This window comes from Lampetra planeri, chromosome 45 (assembly GCF_965212315.1).
Source record: "Lampetra planeri chromosome 45, kcLamPlan1.2.h2, whole genome shotgun sequence".
NCBI classification, from domain to species: domain Eukaryota; kingdom Metazoa; phylum Chordata; class Hyperoartia; order Petromyzontiformes; family Petromyzontidae; genus Lampetra; species Lampetra planeri.
This window is the reverse complement of record NC_136151.1, coordinates 8,557,724-8,576,950: the sequence shown is the minus strand read 5'-3', so window position 1 is coordinate 8,576,950 and position 19,227 is coordinate 8,557,724. Positions and strand designations below refer to the sequence as shown.

Below are 19,227 nucleotides of genomic sequence, written 5' to 3'. Positions count from 1 at the left end.
CGGCCGCCTTTGTCTCTCTAGTGGCGATATTTTTACTCCCCACACCAGGTAAGCATTTGAGGCTGAGTTGACCTAGGGGAGGCCCAGCACCAGTTCAGATAATCGCCACTGGTGTTGGCCGTGAGCGAAAATCGAACCCGGGTGTTTTCAGGTCCAGAGCGCAGCGCGCTAACCACACCCACTCACACACATTCACTCTCCTATGCACTCACTAAAACACCCACTCACTCATATACCCTCCCACTTACCTCATCTCATACACACTTCAGAATCAGAAGAATCAGAAGTTTATTCCCTGACGAGAGCCCACTAAGCTACTACCCGGCCGGCAGATGTGGCCAAGTTTTGTCGTTGGTGGCTTGGCCCTCCCCAACTCTCTGCCCACCACAAGAGACCCAGGCAATAAAATAACAAGAAGAGCCATTTTGTCGAATTCGGTAAACAAAAAATTACATTTCAAGAGCTGCCACAATGAACGTAAATATGAGACGTGTATATATATGTAAGTGTTGAACTTCTTTCACGTGGTACGAAGCCAAACATGCTAATCGTAGGTGTATAAAAATCCAAACTAAACACACAAGAAGCAATTCTAGATTTGAAGCTTTCGTGACTGCAATGATTCATATTCTTAGGTTTTTTCGGTAAAGTCACGTAGGTAAAAACATTAAAAAATAAAATAAAAATCACGACGTTTTGCCTCCGAAACGTCGTGATTTTTATTTTATTTTACTTTTTAATGTTTTTACCTACGTGACTTTACCGAAAACCCCTAAGAATACACAAGAAGCAGTTCTACAAAAATTATTTTTTCAATATAGATGATTCAAAAGTGCAAAGCTCTGGTGGCTTACTAACTGAACCGGATGAGTCTTGCACTCAGGTGACAGCGAATGGGATGCGTTGTGCATGGCTTGTACGAGTGCCAGAACTGGCGAGACCTTGTATTTCTGTATAGGGGTGTTTTTTGCAATCAGGTTGATGGGTTGTATTTTGAAGGCATTTTTTTTCAATCTCTATGATGCTCATTCTTTTTTTTCCATGCGTCAATCGGCACCCTGGGCACCCTCTGCTGCTAATGAGGGACATTTCCCAGGTGAAATATTTGAATATTTTTACCACACTCACTGCTTTGAAAACGGTGGTCATACATAGGGGCCAAAAACAAGTCGGCTCAGCTTGTGGCAAATCAAATTACATCCGTTAAGGAGCAGTCAAACAACGAGAATTCGTCCACCACTGGCATCCCAATTTTATTGTTTTTCAACGGTTTAACTATTTATTATTCATCATTATATTTATTATTATTCATTTGATTTACGAAGTATATATTTTTCACGCTAAATATTAATTGCGTATGGTTGCACTTTACATTGCCCATTTCGATTTAGCTGCTGAGGTCGTGATGGGATTTTCTTTTCATTCTTGTTGTTATATGCCCTCGCTAGTCTCCATCCTGCTGTAACGTGCACTGATGCCTACTTCAGTGAGGGCGATATTGCCAAGTAGGATAAAGATCGATTGACACACGTTTTGGGGCAGCGAGGTGGTCTTGCGGCAGTGCTTGCCACTTCGTTTCAGAGGCTCCACGTCTGCGGGTTAGTCACTGCTCTGTCTACTACACAGTCGACATTCACCATCCTCGTGTGTGTCATTTTTCCAAATTCCAAAAATGACACCGCAAATTTTTACTATTTTCAATTTAATCGGTCATGTCGACAGATAAATTCCATCTCGGATGCCACGATGAAATTTAAGCAAGTTGGTGCATTGGAGGAAGTACCCGAAAATTGAATTACAGGGCATCATGAGGTATCATTTAAATACACCAACTATTTTTATTTTATTTTACAAGATAAGGCTCATTGAACTTTGTGTCTGTGTTTCAGAAGCAACCTGGCTATCACATACGGTAGCTCAACGAAGTGGCTTATTATAATATGGAAATGTACAGCAGCCAAATACTCTGAGCATGTGTTGATTCTAAATATAGAGCGAAAAACCGGAGGAATCCAGAGAGAAATCCACAAGATCAAAGGGAGAGAGAGAACATGCAAACACCAAATATACAGGCGTCACAGTCGGGATCGAACCCACGACCTCGTGAATATAAGGCAAGGGAGGTAACATCTCACCACCACGGCGAGATGTTATCTCAATTGTGATTGCACACAGCAGCTGCAATCATCGCCTGTTACTGCCAGACTCCTGCACCAGTTTAAGTTTGCAGATGAGACTCATTCTAGTTTCTTCAGTTCTCGGCAGGTTAAACTTTGAATACCTATTCACGTTCCCACCTAGTGACAATCCCCCATCTCTGCCCGCCACGAGAGACCTGAGCAACCAAAATAACAAGAAGGGCAATTTTGTCGAATTCGGTAAAAAATCTCAACATTTAAAGAGCTGCCACAATAAATGTAAATATGAGACGTGTATATATATGTATGTGTTGAACTTATTTCACGTGGTACGTAGCCAACCATGCTAATCGGAGGTGTATAAAAAAAAACTAAACACAACAAGAAGCAGATCTACAGAAATGTATTTGTCAATTTCGATTATTTAAAAGTGCAAAGCTCTGGTGGCTTACTGACTGAACCGGATGAATCTTGTGCTCGGTTGACAGCGAGTGGGATGCGTTGTGCATGCCTTGTACGAGTGCCAGAACTGGCGAGACTTGTATTTCTGTATGGGGGTGTTTTTTTGCAATCAGGTTGATGGGTTGTATTTTGAAGGCATTTTTTCAATCTCCATGATGCTCATTCTTTTCTTTTGCCATGCGTCAATCGGCATCCTGGGCACCCTCTGCTGCTAATCAGGGATATTTCCCAGGTGAAATATTGGAATATTTTTTACCACACTCAATGCTTTGAAAAGGGTGGTTAACTTACATCGGGGCCAAAAACAAGTCGGCTCAGCTTTTGGCAAATCAAATTACATCCGTTAAGGATCACAGAAATACTTGATGCGAGCAAATATAGTTCAAACAACGAGAACTCGTCCACCACTGGCATCCCAATTTTATTGGTTTTCAACGGTTTAACTATTTATTATTCATTTGATTTACGACTTATATATTTTTCACGTCATATATTAATTGCGTATGGTTGCACTATATTTTTGCCATTCCGAGTTTGCCGCTGAGGTCGTGACGGGATTTTCTTTTCATTCTTGTTGTTAGTTTAACACGTAGGCTATTTGTTGTTGTTGTTGTTCTATATCGTCTCCGTCCTGCTGTAACATGCACTGATGCCTATTTCAGTGAGGGCGATATTTCCAAGTAGGATAAAGATCGATTGACCCACGTGTTGGGGCAGTGAGTTGGTCTTGCGGCAGTGCTTGGCACTTCGTTTCAGAGGCTCCACGACTGCGGGTGCTGTCACCGTCACTGCTCTGTCTACTGCAGTCGACATTCACCATCCTTGTGCGTGACACCGCAAATAATTTTCTATTTCTATTTTATCAGGTAAGAGTCACGGAGAAAAATAGCTATTTTTATGAAGCAACGTGGCTATCACGTATGATAGCACAACGAAGGCTTATAATGTGGAAATTTACAGCAGCCAATTACTCTGAGCATTTGTTGATTCTAAATATGGAGCGACAAACCGGAGGAATCCAGAAAGAAATCCACATGACAAAACACCAAATATACAGGCGTGAGAGTCGCGATCGAACCTCGTGCGTACCAGGCAAGGGAGTTAACATCTCACCACCACGGGGAGATTTTATCTAAATTGTGATTGCACACAGCAGCTGCAATCATCGCCTGCTACTGGCAGACTCCTGCACCAGTTTAAGCTTGCAGATGAGACTCATTCTGGTCTCTCCAGTTCTCGGCAGGTTAAACTTTGAATACCTACTAGCTTTACTACCCGGCTTAGCCCGGGTACTTGGATTCACCACGCCCGGCCGCCTTTGTCTCCCCAGTGACGATGTTCACACACGACACCAGTTACTCGTGTGAGGCTGAGTCGACCTAGGGGAGGCCCAGGTCGGGTTGAAATTATCGTCACCGGTGGTGGCCGTGAGTGGGAATCGGCGTACGTGTTACAAATTGACTAACTTTACTTCATAACCAGGCTACAGTGTACATGATAGACTGGCAGTACACCCAGCCAGCTGAATAAGCAGGCTACAGTCTACATGATAGACGGGCAGTACGCTCAACCAGTTTAATGACTATTTGTACAAAGAACATTTAAAGAATCGATTATAATAACCAGGCTATAGTCTACATTATAGACTGCCAGTACACCCACTCAGCTTCATAAGCAGGCTAGAGTCTACATGATAGAGTGGCAGTACGCTCACCGAGCTTAATAAGCAGGCTACAGTCTACATAATAGACTGCCAGTACACTCAGGCAATTTAATAAGCAGGCTACAGTCTACATTATAGACTGTCAGTACGCTCACCCAGCTTAATGACTATTTGTACAGTCACCATTTAAAGAATAGATTCTTGGCGCGTTGGGTTTAAAAGTAATATTAATTGCACACATTGTGGTGGGGGGGGGGGGGAGTGAGAAGTACGTGAAACTTTGATGAATTTACCTCAGAGTCGCGTGGTGGGTGTCGAGGCCTAGTAGCGTGCAGAGCCTCCGGCCTCGCCTAAATTGCCCACCTGGCAGAGGCAGGGTACGGGTGGCGTCCCCCCCCCCGCCCCGCGCTACAATAATAGTGTTTAATCGCTATTATTTTATTATCTACGGAGCCTATAATAGTAATTGAACACATTGGGGTGGGAGGGGAGTGAAGAGGACGTGAAACTGTGATGAATTTACGTCAGAGTCGCGTGTTAATGCGTGCGCCTATTTTTAACAAGAATAAAAAATGGCGTCCACCCCTTGGCGAAGGCGTCGCTACCCGTTGCCAAGGGCAACCGCCGTCCAATGAAAGTGCGTATGGTCCGGCGACACACAGACACACAGACAGACAGATTCACGATTTTATATATATAGATTCACGTACCCACCTATTGACGATCAGATATAAATCAAGACAGGGTTACCGAGGAAGAGTTGATGAGGAGGGTTATAACAACATAATTAGAGGACAGGTGAAGTTGCCTGAATAGTTCCAGATATTGTGGGTATAGAGGCTACGAGAGTAGCCACTAACCTAGACTGATGTAGACACCCACACGTGCACAGACCCATAGAACAGAAAGAGTCTCCAAGATCCACTCAGAGGAATGCGTAGACTTGTAGAGACCCATTGACGGACACTGCAGTGGAGCAGCAGCGCATGCTGGGAGAAAGGAGTTATTGGAGTGGAATGAGCAGGCTGGAGGCAAGGGTGGTTGGCTTCGCTGGGATCGCTCGCTGTGTGGCTCAGAGAGACGCTGGACCAGGACCTCTGTCTTATAGTGACGGTGAAGAAGGAAGTAAAATACTTGACATGTTTTCATTGTCGTTATTGACATTGAGACACTGCCTGGAATGTGAACTTGCATCCTATGTGCACAAACACAATGCACACGGCTACTCTACACACCTGTTGGCATTTAACTTTAACGAACAGAATGTATCAAAGGAATCTACTCTTTCAAAAAAACACATGAAATGAACAAGAAAACTTAAAGAAATAAGTTGTTATTGTTGATATTAACATCATTTAAAGAGGCTAAGCTGTGAAAGCTTATTCGTGAGAAGAGTATCAAGAGATAGACTCATCCTTTCACAGCTCAGTGCACAAGTCGATGTCTATGGAAAGAGACAGAGCAACGGATTGTGTGCCACAGTGGGGAGATGTTATCTCCCTTGCCTGGTGTCAAGCAGGACCTGGGTTTTAGTTGACGCTTGCTGTGTATTTGGAGTTTGCATCTCTCTCGGCATGGTTGCGTGGATTTTTCTTCGGATCCTCCGGTTTTTCCCTTCACATTTATAATCAACTTCACGTGTTTAGAGTACTTCGCTGCAATACATTTCCACGTGATAAGCCACTTCATTGTGCTATCATTTGTGCCAGGTCGTTTCTGAAAAAGAGCTACATAGCTGAGTTGGTTTTACCTGGTAAAATACAAAGTAGTTAGTATCTTCTTCTTTAGTGCTGCCTAACGGCGTGTGCGACTTCACGGTGATATTGGTCCCGGTCTAGCACGGCGTGTAGAGTTTGTGCTGCTGTTGTTAATTGTAGCCATGTTTTGATGTTACTGAGCCATGTCGTTTTTGGCCGTCCTGGTCGTTTTTTCCCTTCGATTTTTCCTTCCAGGATTTGCTTTAATAGCTGGTATTTGTGGTCGTTTCGGGCAATGTGGCCTAGGTAGTAACACTTCCTGCTAATGATGCTCTTCAGCAGTTGCCTGTCAGTGCCCATATCTTGCAGAACTTGTGTATTGGTGGTTTTGGCTGTCCATGGGATTTTCAGCATTCTTCGATACAGCCACATCTCGAAAGCTTCGAGCCTTTTTGTTGCTGTTATTGTCAGTGTCCACGTCTCAACTCCGTACAGCAAAATTAACCAGATGTAGCATTTCAGTGTGCGCAGTTTCAGTGATGTACTCAAGTTGCGGTCTGCAAGGAGTGTTTTCCATTTAATAAATGCTTGCCTTGCTTGTTCAATTCTGCTCTTGATTTCGACTTCATGGTTCAACTGATCGTCAATGATTACACCAAGGTATTTAAATCGGTGTACTTGTTCCAATTTTTCGCTACCAAGCTTGATTGTTATTTCGCTTGTAGTTCGGCTGACCTTCATAACCTTTGTTTTCTTTTTATTAATTCGTAAGCCCCATATTTGACTCTCTGTGGCAACCTCGTCCAAGATTTGTTGTAGGTCTTGTTCCGAATCGGCCAGCAGTGCAGTGTCGTCGGCATACCTGATGTTGTTGATGTATTGTCCATTGACTTTAATACCAATGTTTTTATCTGCTAGTGTTCGATCAAAAATCTGCTCCGAGTAGATGTTGAAAAGACTGGGTGAAAGTGGGCAGCCTTGTCGTACACCTTTTTGTATTGGTGTTGGGTCTGTCAATTCGTTGTCATATCGGAGTTGGGCTGTTTGCTTCCAATAAAGAGCAATGATGAAGTTGATGTCGTTTTTATCTAGTCCCAGTTGTTTTAATAGAGCTGCTAGTCGGTCGTGGTCGACTGAGTCAAAGGCTTTCTCGTAATCTATGAAGCAGATGTACACTTCTTTCTGATGTTCGTAGCATCGCTGTAGTAGTATCTGTAGACAGAAGATTGCTTCTCTTGTGCCTAGTCCTTTGCAGAAGCCAAACTGTGTGTTCTTCAATGCATTTTCGCATGTGGAGCGTATGCGCTGTTGGATCACCTTCAGGAAGACTTTCAGCACGTGGCTCATCAAGCTTATCAGTCTGTAGTCCTCGCATTTCCGGCTTGTTGCTTTCTTTGGTATGGCCACAAAGATGGATTGTAGCCAGTCGGATGGAATTTTATTGCCATTGTATATTTGATTGTACCAATTAGTCAGTTGTCGTATGTTGTTACTGTCTAATAGTTTGAGCAATTCTACATGGATTGTGTCGGGCCCGCACGCTTTGCCTGACTTAGCTGTTTTGATTGCATGTTCTACTTCTGATGTTAAAATGTGTAGAGCGTCTTTCGATATCTGTTGGTCTTTTTCTGCAGGTGTTCTAATGGCGCCATAGAGCTTGTGTATATAGTTTGTCCAGGTGTCCATTTTTTCTTGTTTATTTAGGATTGGTTGGTTGTTGTCCGCATACAAGGTAGCTGTTGGGGCTGGTCTGTAGATGTTACCAGCTTCTTTGAGCTTCTTGTGCAGAGTAAAATTGTCATGTTTTTTAATTAGTTCTTCAATCTCGGCGCATTGTTCTTCCATCCACTTTTCTTTTGCCTGTCGGATTGCTTCTCTGATCTTCTGTTGCATTTGTTTGTACTTCTCCAAGTTGTTGTTTTTGTACATTCTTCGTTGGCTCATTAGATCGAGAATACAATGTGTCATCCATCGTTGTTTCTTTTTCGGTGGCTGATGTCCCAGCATGACTTCTGTTGTTTCTGTGATGCATTGTTTGAACGAGCGCCAGTACTCTTGAACATCTGCTGTTTCTGTTGTTATTGAGCGGATGCTATCGTTGAGAGTTAGTATAGTTGTAGATATCTCATGATGTCCTGTAATTCCATCTCTGTGTTATTAGCTCAATGCGATGAGTTGCTTGAGTGTCAGTGTGGCATCCGAGATGGAATTTGTCTGTAGACTCCCATGACCCATCCTAAAGCTTGAGCCTTTTCTTTGCAATGTGAATCTATCACCAACTCTACCTGCCTCCATTACCCACTGCTGGCGATGTCACCGTCTCTCACTCTCACCTTGACCGAGACTGGAGATCCCCGTGCCACTCAATCACAGCCCCACCCACTGCTTATTTCACCTGCGTTGTTGTTTCACATTAACACGCACGCACAGTTATTGAACACGCAAGCACATGCAGCAACACAAACGGCAATCGACGCTCGCCGTGAAGTGGCAGCGACGTCGCCGCGCCGCTTGGCGACGTCACCGCGCCGCTTGGCGCGACGTCACCGCGCCGCTTGGCGATGTCACCATAGCTATCCATTTCCCCCACACACATTAACCCATTTGTGCTATCATTCTCACGTCATGAAATGAGTGAATCGAGTCTTGATCTCTTCGTATAGCATTGCGGTGCGCTGTGTTAGATAACGGACCACGGAAGTGGACATCACAGAGTCACCTTTGAGAAACCTTCAAAGTGGAGACCTCTGGTCCACGGGCACAGTCGATGGCAGCAGTTTTCCCACCCGCTCTGCTTCGGACAGAAATAATTTAGTCAAGTTAAGTACCGAAATTCATTGTGATGGGTTTTTTTGTGCAGTCATTGGTGACTGTAGATGGTTGTCTAGATTCAGCTTTAGAGTTACAAACTAATGGTATATTAGAGTATGAAATGGCATCGCAAACACTAACATCATAGAGATGGTAAATATTCACAAATAAAAAACTAATTTAGTTTAATAACATCCAATAAGTATTATGTACTGTACCCACGAGTGCATTCTCCTGGTCTGCTCCTACAAGGCGGCAGCGGTGGGAGACGCGGCTGGAGGCGCTGAGCGCTGCTGCGCTCCCAGTCCCGGGTCCTAGCGAGGCCCTCAGTCGACATTTCTGTGGCGAGGATTCTTTTAGCTGGAGCCCGAGACTCTGCCCTGGGCTCGTGACTACTCACCTGGGTACACGCACCGTGATCACATTGGGGAGAAAACGTATAAATAATCGATTTTTTTTTTATAAATCGTTTCCGCGAAGCGTGATAATCGAATCGTGCGGGGGTTGGGGGTGGCGTCTGATTGGTTCAGGCTCTCATTGGTCGAGCGAATGATGGGGGCGGGTACATTTTCTCGTCCAGCTCTGCTGTGTATTCTCACTTGTGGAGACTTTGTAGATTTGTTGATTTCATTTATTTTTGTTGTTGTTAAATGTTCTCCGGTACAAAGAGTGCAACAACGAATCGGCGTGCTACGGGGGTCCTGCTAATCTGGTTCTGCCGGTATCTTTTCTGTCTCTAAACCAGCTGAAGCCTCCCATGCATCACGCAAATTCTATATGGCCACCCCGACCCTCAACCCCTCCCCTCTCATCTGAAGATCTCTATCTCTCTACCTCAGTGGTTCTTAACCTTTAATGCAGCCTTACACCCCTTTGGTTTTAAATCGTTAAAACTACGTATAATATTAATAAATACATAGGGTTTGATCAAAAAAGTAGTTTACGTGCCCGTGCTTAATTTGTCTTTCGTAGAATTACCTTCAAAAAAAGTATGCCCATGTCTCGCACCCCCAGAAAGGGCATCTCGTATCCCCAGAACGTTCGTGCACCCCAGGTTAAGAGCCACTGTATTAAGGGGTCGTAGTGACTATTTCTATATTGTTACTTTTATTCTTCAGTGTAATCAACTGAGGCGAGGAGTCTGATGACCTCTGCGTAGCGATGGTGTTTGATGCCAAAGCTCTTAATGAGGCGGCCAATAGGAGATGCGTAGGTCGTGAACATCACGAGGCCGAGGTCAGAATCGTGAGAGACTCTCCATGGGAGCTCGGATTCCGCAGACAAAGACTTCCCGCTTTGACCCAGAAACCCCGGCAGCCTGGGCAGTCAGACGTCATCCACCGTAGGGCTGGACCGCTGATAATGAAGTGACATTCCAGGCCAATGAAGGGAAGAGAGTGACTAACAGTATCCATGGTGAAGAGATGTCAAGGCTAATCTGGTGATGTGAGTTAAATATCTGGTCACGCCTAGCATCATTGACGAGTCGATCATTGAATGGGATTCGACCCCACTTCACCAACCCGCATTGTATTTTATGCTCCTATTGTATTTATCGCGAGAAAGCTATTTTCGTTTATTTAAACGTTCAATTGTTCACATCCCCTCATAATCCAAGTGCATTGTCTTCATTTAGGCCGCGCGTTGAAGAATGTGCTGCTGACATCTTAAGGAGTCACAGTAGAAGTAACTTTTGTATTTCGTATTGAACGCCTGTAAATGGCCACTTTAGCACCTGGAGCATGCTTGAGAGACATGACGGTCAACACGCAGCCCAACCCAGACAATCACACGTGCGGTATTTGCATTTGATGGGGCTTTGTGCACCTCATTCGTCCAGTAGACGATAACCAATAAACATCTGGAACTTCAGGGACATCTGAAAAATGTCATGCAGACTTCAAGAAATAGCAGGCAAGATGCATGGATACTATGTACGTATGTTGCATTTACAATATCCGTGGTTTTTTAGGCAGTCTCGATTACTTCTGAGACGATAGACTATACCCTCATTTTGTCCCCAAATAGCCTGAAATATGTCATGTGATGTGTTTGCTTTTGCTTAAAGTGCAAAATGGAATGACAACTCATGCTTAAACTATTCGCATTGTAATTATTTGTTTCTTTCGGTTAAGTCACGTCTAAAGATAAAATAATAAATTAAATTAAATAATAGAATACGACGTTTCGATTGCAACACAAGCAATCATCATCAGGTATAATGAAATAGCGACATAAAATCTAACCAGAAAACTATAGACAGACATATTAGCAGACAGATATCACCAAGATACATAGCGAGAGCAACACAGGTAACAGAGAGGGGTGATCGTCTCTGTGTGGTGGCCTTAAATAGACAGAGGGGGGGCGGAGGCAGAGAGAGGGAGGAGGGTTAGAGAAAAAATTAGCATATCAATGAGTGGTCAACAGACGTGGTGCTGCGAATGCGATGGCACGGCAAGCAAGCCTGAAAATCAGGAGAAGGACACACTAAAATTAAATAACCTAGTAAAATATCGAAATGTAATGTAATACAACACAGAGGGTCGGTCTTGTATTACATTACATTTCGATATTTTACTAGGTTATTTAATTTTACAGTACTACACAGAGACGCAGAAGTGTATATATAGTATACAATACTACACAGAGACGCACAAGTGTATATATAGTGTACAGTACTACACAGAGACACACAGAAGTGTATATATAGTGTACAGTACTACACACAGACACACAGAAGTGTATATATAGTGTACAGTACTACACAGAGACACACAGAAGTATATATATGCGTATAGTGTACAGTACTACACAGAGACACAGAAGTGTATATATAGTGTTCAGTACTACACAGAGACACACAGAAGTATATATATAGTGTACAGTACTACACAGAGACACAGAAGTGTATATATAGTGTACAGTACTATACAGAGACACACAGAAGTGTATATAGTGTACAGTACTCCACAGACACACAGAATCGTGCACAGTGGTATACAGACAGGACACACAGAGGGCTTCACAAAAGCGGTGAGTAAGAGAGAGAGACGCAGGCCCCCGTGTGTGCTGTGTGTAGCGATCAGCTCGCTGTGCCACCCGGGTTCGATCCTTGCTCACGGCCAACACCGCTGACGATTATCTGAACCGGGCCTCCCCTAGGTCGACTCAGCCTCAAATGATTCCCTGGTGCGGCGTGTAAACATCGCCAGCACCGGGGAGACAAAGGCGGTCGGGCGTGGAGCTGTTCACACACAGCCCTCCCGTGTAAACCTCTTCGGCCTTAATAGGTGCTCGCCAACAGCACTTGCCCCCGCCGCCTGTGGAGGCTACGCGGGGGATCTTTGTCTGGGCGCTGCCGTTTAATGGCCACTGTCACATCCACACACGCGCCACTCGCTCGTATGGTTACTTGTACAAGGGCAACGAATACATCAACATTTATTATTCAGTTGTATGTTTAGCCCCGCCCACGTTCCATTCATTGGCTACCACATTCAGATAAGCCCCTCACCCTTAACTTGTATTTAAGAGCTGGTCTCTTGGAATTTTGGCACGGGGGGAGGAGGGGGGGCACGGGGAGACAACGCCACCCCTAAAAAAACTGGACACCTTTATTAATTTATTTTCATGATTTACAAATAAGAATTAATTAAATGAGGGACAAATATAGAAGTCAAACTCCGCCAATGATTTAAAGTCTTCAACGTTGCCTCATTCGCCGCTTCATTTTTTGGCGCCAAAAGTGTAAATACAAAATGGCGTCAGAGACTCCATTTTGTTTCATTTCTTTATTTTCAATTAACGAGCGTTGACAACATCATTATGGAAATTTTGAGGTAAATTAATGCGCATATAGCGATCCGAATGCGGATACAACGTTCTGGATGGTATGAAAATATAAATGGAGGCAGTTATTTGTGTAGATTGTTGTTTTTTTAAGTGTTAATGGTTAAAACGTACAAAATGGCTGCCTTCAGGTTGAGCGTTTGTCGCGAGCCGAGTTGGTTCTGCGTCTTGGTCGAGATGACTGCAGTGGCTGATTCAGAAAGGAGAAGCGTTTTTGTTTTATTAGTTCACCATAAGTACGGTATTATTTGCCTAATGAATATGATGAGATATGAAGATGTGTTTATTATTACACCTAAATATTGTTTCATTTCCGTATTATAGCGGTTTTGAATAGCAAATGTCGGCTAACATATATATTTCAGGAGTGTTGGATTGTGGCATGTGGGATGATGTGAACTAAAAACATTTTTTTATTTAACTAGGCAAGGCTCACAGAGAAGTCGCTCTTTTTCACATGTGACGTGGTTATCACAAATTACAGCTCAACGGAGTGGCTTGTCACGTGGATATTTATAGCGACAGCCAAATCCTCTGAATGCAAATTTATTCTAAATGTGGAGGAGAAAAACGGAGGACCCAGAAAGAAATCTACGCGACAACGGGGAGAGAGACGTGATGACTCAACATATACAGCGGGCGTTAGGATCAGGATCGAACCCACGACCTCCTGTATATCAGGCGAGGTAGTGAACATCTTGCCACCAATGCAGTGACGCTTGGCCACTGTTGCAGAGATACGAGGGTTACCCAGAAGTGATTTGTTTGCTTTTGTCTAGAGTGCACAATTAAATTATAACTTCTATTTAAACTATTTTCACTGGAGATGTTCAGGAGATAAAATGCTCCACTTTGCTGAACCTTGTGCCAGTGTTTGCTGAATCATTCCACTTCGAGTTGGCCTCCAAAGATCGCAGGTACATTAAGCTTTAAGCTGGCTGTCAGTCCTCAACGTGAAAAAACCTCCTGTATAACTTGTAGATGTATTATTATTTGATGATACTACGTTGACAGTTGTGCACAAGAAAACACACTCTAAAAACATTGCTCAAAAACAGCCAGATAATAGAAAACGCACAACTGCCGACGTTTCAGGCAATTGCTTGAAAGCATATTCCAAATGGATATAAGAAAAATAGCAATTACTATAAACGTCGCGTTTTATGTGTATGAATGCATTTTCTTTAATGGTGGTGTTATTTATGAATGTGTTGAGTTGTTTTGAAAAACTATGAAGATTATAACAATTCGTAAAGCGGAGCGCTTCGTCAGTATAACACACGCACAGCCTTAAGAGGCTTCACCACCATCTTGATCAGCATCATTCGGTGGTGCCCACCTGAGTGGAAGCCTTTTGATGGAGTTGGGGGCTTGGTGGATAAAAAAATATTTGTGAAACTCAAAAATAGCTGAGACTGTAAATTAGCCAGATATTTTGATTTAAGCTTTCGTAACTGCAGGGATTCATCTTCTTGGTTCTTTCGGTAAAGTCACGTAGAAGGGAAATAATAAAATAATAAAAATACTACTTAATAAAATTTGTATTAATAAAGTAACAAAAAATCTACAATATTTAAATACTTTTTTTATGCTTTATTATTTTATTATTTCCTTCTACGTGACTTTACCGAAAGAACCAAGAAGATGCACCGGGATTGTCCACCCGACGCTGGGGGGACGATTTTTGCGTACCTACGAAATGGAATGCCCCTTACTCAGCGGCCCCGCGAATCCCTGCGGTGGAGTGGCAGCGCCCTCGCGTGGCGCGCACCAACACCGCTCCAGGCACCGCCGTGACCCAAACGGCGTCTGGGAATCGGTCGCGATTCGTGACTCGGTCCGCAACTCTGGACCAGTGCCGGCAGTGCAACAATGAACCCCACGTGACCCCCAACATCCCCATCTCCCCCACCCCCTAGGGGTCCCTCCTCTCGCGTGACAACCCCCAAGCCCCCCCCTCACCCAGACACCCCCCCCCCCCCGCCACCTCGCGCACCCTTCCCTAGCACCCCGCACCCCCTACCCCTCCCACTACCCTGTGGTGGTTTGGGGCAGGGGGCTGAGTGGTGTTGGTGGTTGTGGTGTTGGTGGTAGTGGTGTTGTTGGTGGTGGTAGTGGTGTTGGTGGTGGTAGTGGTGTTGGTGGTGGTAGTGGTGTTGTTGGTAGTGTTAGTGGTGGCGGTGGTAGTGGTGGTGTTAGTGGTGGTGCAAGCTATTATTTCGCTGGAGACATCCAACATCAACCCAAATGGATGATGAATGAATGCATTTCATTATCCAGGGTTCAACGAGACGCTTCGATCAGACTTTCCACAAGTGGAAAATCGATTCTGAAAGTGCCATGGTTGCGTTAACACCTGTATGCGCAAACACTTAGGGCTTTCGTAACTTTCAGTGCCTCAATGAGGAAATGTCTTCCTGCACCACACGCATCGACCAGGAAATAACTGAGAGACTTGGAAAAGCAAACGGTTCAATGTAGGCCTTTTTTATTGGTGAATTTTATACAGCCAAAGAAGCACTTTCCTTTAGAACACTTCATCAACATCACCAAATAAAAAAAAGGGGTGCTGCGAAACGCCGCTCTAGCTCTCGGTAGCAACGGCGGTCATCTTGGTGTAGGTGAGCCCCTTGTAGATGCCGCTCAGGGGAGCATCAAGGGATGCGCCGTTCACGCAGGTGATGCGCAGCAGGGCCGTGTACGGAAGGTCGATGTCGGCGCGCCCGATGTTGGCGACCACGGTGACGGTCTTGTGCGTCGGGACAGTGACGGGGAACGTGAGCGTTTCCGTCTTCTCCTCGGACTCCTCCACCGCGTGCGTGCTCTCACTGCCCACGGTGAAGCTGAATCCGGTCTCCACCTCCATGACCTCGGGGATGCCGGCCTTCACCGACAGGCTGAAGGTGGACTCTATCTTGTTGGTGGTGGACCACGATGACTTTTTAATGATCTTCTTGGAGCTCTCGAAGGTGTACGATTGCACGATGCTGGTGTCGTTCTTATACTCCATTTCTTTGATCTCCTCCATCTGCACGTTGGGCAGAATTTGGTGCATGGTCGGGTACTTCATATCCTGGATCACCGACGATTTTATGGCATTGATGAAGATGAAGCCCATGGAGTCAATGTCGGACCCCCCTCGGCCCTGAACACCCAAGCAGATGCCAGAGCCCACGTCGATCTTGTACTCGGTCTTGAGCCCCCAGTCCGTCATCTTGGCAAAGAACTCGCGGCTGCGGCTCGTTATGAACTTGATGGCGCCCAGGCGAGTGCCGGCTCCGTTGCCCCACAGCGAGAGGCTCTTGATGAACTCGCCCGACTCGAATTCGAACTCCTTAGCGGAGGAGTCCATGGCGCCGAATGTCTCCCTGCGCCCGTCCGTCAGCCACACCTGCACGCCCCTCACCTGCCATCCCCCAACGCTCACAGAGAGCTTCTGCAGCGTCGCCGCATTCTCCTGCCCATTGAACGAGAACGCGTTTCCACCTTGGCCACCAATGATGTGAAGTGTGGTCGGGTACACCATGATATCGACCTGAGAGCGAGACAGAAGCAATGGGGAGAGCACGCCACGCGTGTATTAAAGCCTCGTCTCTTGCGGCTGCCATCTTATCATTTGAACGCATCGCTGCCGTTAACCGTCGACTGTAGTTGTAGCGTGACATTCTTACTCTTTGGTTCTTTCGGTAAAGTCACGTAGGTGAAATATAGTTTTTTTTATATCACGACGTTTCGATTGCAACACAAGCAATCATTAGGTGTGAAAACCACAGCAAGAAAATGTTTACTGAAGTGGGACATTCTTGTCTTTATTTTGAACCTCGAAGTAGTTCAAAAGTGCCCAGAGTTTGTGTTTATCTGAAGGTCCAGCCAAACGTGATATCAATTCATCCAGACATCATTTGAGAGCGCCAAATTGAATACGACAGCTGTCTATTGGGAAATGCATCGCTCATCGTGGACGGCTGCGGTTTTCATAACTTTATTGCCAAGCATGGGCAAATAGCCAAACCTCGTGCCAACATTCTTAAGCTAAATATAGTAATAGGTTTTTACCCTTTCAACTGGTACATTTTCGATTACTTACCTTCTAAAAAAAAACCTGTCCATGTCTCCTCGCCACTCCTCCCCACCCCAAGACAGGGCACCTCCATCACCCCAGGATAAGAAGAAGAACCACTGACCCAGTCCCTGCAACCCACCCCCGTGACCCACACAGCTACAGGAGGCCATCATCCAGCAGTTGCAATACAAGGAGAGCTGATGCACGTTCTCGCGTTGCATAGCAACCGACCGCATCGTGAACGCAATCACAAAAAAAGTTGTATTCTCGACAACGACAGTAAATTATCACTGGTCAACACACTTTTTCTGGCATAAGGTATTCCAACGATGTTAAGGTAGTTTTGGGGTGCTGATTCCATATCTGGCATCAGTTTTTGTCAATAAAAACTGCAGAAGAAAAATATTAAATAAATGTGGATATCTACATAAAATTATATTATAAACACACTATCCTAAAAATACAGCACCATATTTTAACACTAAAGCAGTCACTGACTCGCAACAACTTGCAATCATAAGTGACAGAGTTAATTTCGGGTAAAATCAATGAAAATGGGGTATGCCGATAGCATAAAAATGAGATGTGATAGAGCAAATCTGAGATCAGATTTGGAATCAGAACCCTGAAATTAGTCTAAAACGGCTGCAAAAGTCCAGGCCAGAAAAAAATGTATTTTTTTGTTTTGACCAGTGAAATCACTGAAACCCTGTCACCGAGCCAGAGGCGACGACAGGGGATAAATCACGAGGATTGATCGGAGCGGCGAGCTCTGGGGCAAAATCTATCGTGGGCTAAAGAAGCTCACCCTCTCCCCCCTGCATCTACCCCCCCCCCCCCCCCCCATTAATGTCAAAAAATATTCGCGAATGCGTAGGGTATGGTCTCAATGGGGGGGGGGGGGGGTGGGCAAAAATCTGAAATCCTCCAGAAATCTCCTTCCAGCGTAAGGATCCCACCCGCCATCCCACCTCCGCCCAACTCACCGCTCACGTGACAGCAGTCGACTCCGCGAAAAGCAGATGTCCCTGTGCCAGTCGCTCCCTCCTTTATATGGCAGAGCCAGCTCCTCCCGCCGCGTGACGTAACAATGAGAGCCGCGTTGTTGGCGTTGCGCGCCTACTCCTCATCCTGCCAACTTCGCCTCACCCAGGAGGCCAATCGTCATGAGTCACCGCAAGACGCTGCCAGAGGTTCGCTTCGCTGCTGTGGGACGAACGAGAGCGCGCCCCCCCCCCCTCGTGATTGCGTGGGGTGGGTGATTAGTGGGAGGTGGTCCGCGAGAGTTCACTGGGGTTTGTCGATGCAAATGGAAGAAAAAAATGTCCTGGCTAAGTTTTGTTGCTCAATCTTGAGCAACCGTTTAACGAAAAAAGATAATAAAAAAAATTACGGGCTTTCGCAACCAAAATTTTCCATCACGGCGGTTTTTTTTGCTTTATGGGTTAGATCGCGTGAATATTAATGTGCCATCATTAGACCCGCCACCATTGCTAACCACCTGACGCAGTCAATTAGTAAATGGGTTGTCACTTAGCACAAAATGCGTACAATTAGTGACTACGTCAGCCTGCTCAACTTGTTTGTTTGTCGTGCAGCAGAGTAAAATACAAACAAATTCCCGGCAAAGTTGCACGAAGAAGCTGGTTGCTGTTATCCATTGTGGAGTTTTTTTTGCGGATAGATCGCATAAATATGAATGTGGTGCCGTTAAACCCGCCACCACCAGACGACACGGCTAATCATTAAGGTGTTTGTCACGTGAACAAAACGTGCCAATTCGTAACTTGTATGACGCTAGTCAAAATTACCGGCGAAACGTCACGGCACTCGAATTGTCAATGTTGTATTGGGTTTACTCTTTGAAACAAACCAGTGAGTGCTGATGTTGTAACGAATTGGCACCACATTTTTTGCGTTGCTCAAGAACACCGCTTTACGGGAACATAAAATTGCGTTATGAATAAATGAAATATAATATTGGGTGTTGTGGTTAAAGCGCAGTCACCCATTACAACATCATATGCCCACCGGGGCAGGCAAAGAGCCAGGCGTCTGGTACGCAGGAGATCGTGGGTTCGATCCCGTGACTCTGACGATGCCTGCTGCTTCTGTTTATTTGGAGTTTGCATCCCTCTCTCTCATCATCATCACTGTGGCTAAGAGATATTAACTACCTCGCCTTGTACGCAGGAGGTCGTGGGTTCGATACCGGCCCTGACGATGCCTGCTGCTGCTGTTTATTTGGAGTCTGTGTGTGTCTCTTTCTCTCATCATCATCATCACGGTGGCTAAGAGATGTTAACTACCTCGCCTTGTACGCAGGAGATCGTGGGTTCGATCCCGACCGTGACGATGCCTGCTGCTGTTGCATATGTAATGACAGGGTGACACCTGCTGGCCTGGAAGGGTAATCACGGGTATGGGCAAGGTTATGTAACAACTAATCAAAAAGGGGGCGTATCTGGGTTAAAGGTCAAAGGTGGGGTTAGTCGGGAAGCTCCAGGAACCTTCTCGAAGGTTCTGGAAGGGGGCGTGGCC

The 19,227-nt window shown here is 45.2% G+C and overlaps 1 protein-coding gene across 1 annotated transcript; it reads right to left on the bottom strand.

Moving 5' to 3' along the window:
* Positions 1 to 15,094: 15,094 nt before the first annotated feature.
* LOC144733105 (aerolysin-like protein) lies at positions 15,095 to 17,758 on the bottom strand. Its single transcript, XM_078614865.1, has 2 exons — positions 17,673 to 17,758; positions 15,095 to 16,158 (listed from the first exon to the last, which is right to left on the bottom strand). The coding sequence occupies exon 2, from the start codon at positions 16,147 to 16,149 to the stop codon at positions 15,208 to 15,210; it is 942 nt and encodes a 313-aa protein (XP_078470991.1). The 5' UTR covers positions 16,150 to 16,158; positions 17,673 to 17,758; the 3' UTR covers positions 15,095 to 15,207.
* Positions 17,759 to 19,227: the final 1,469 nt, after the last annotated feature.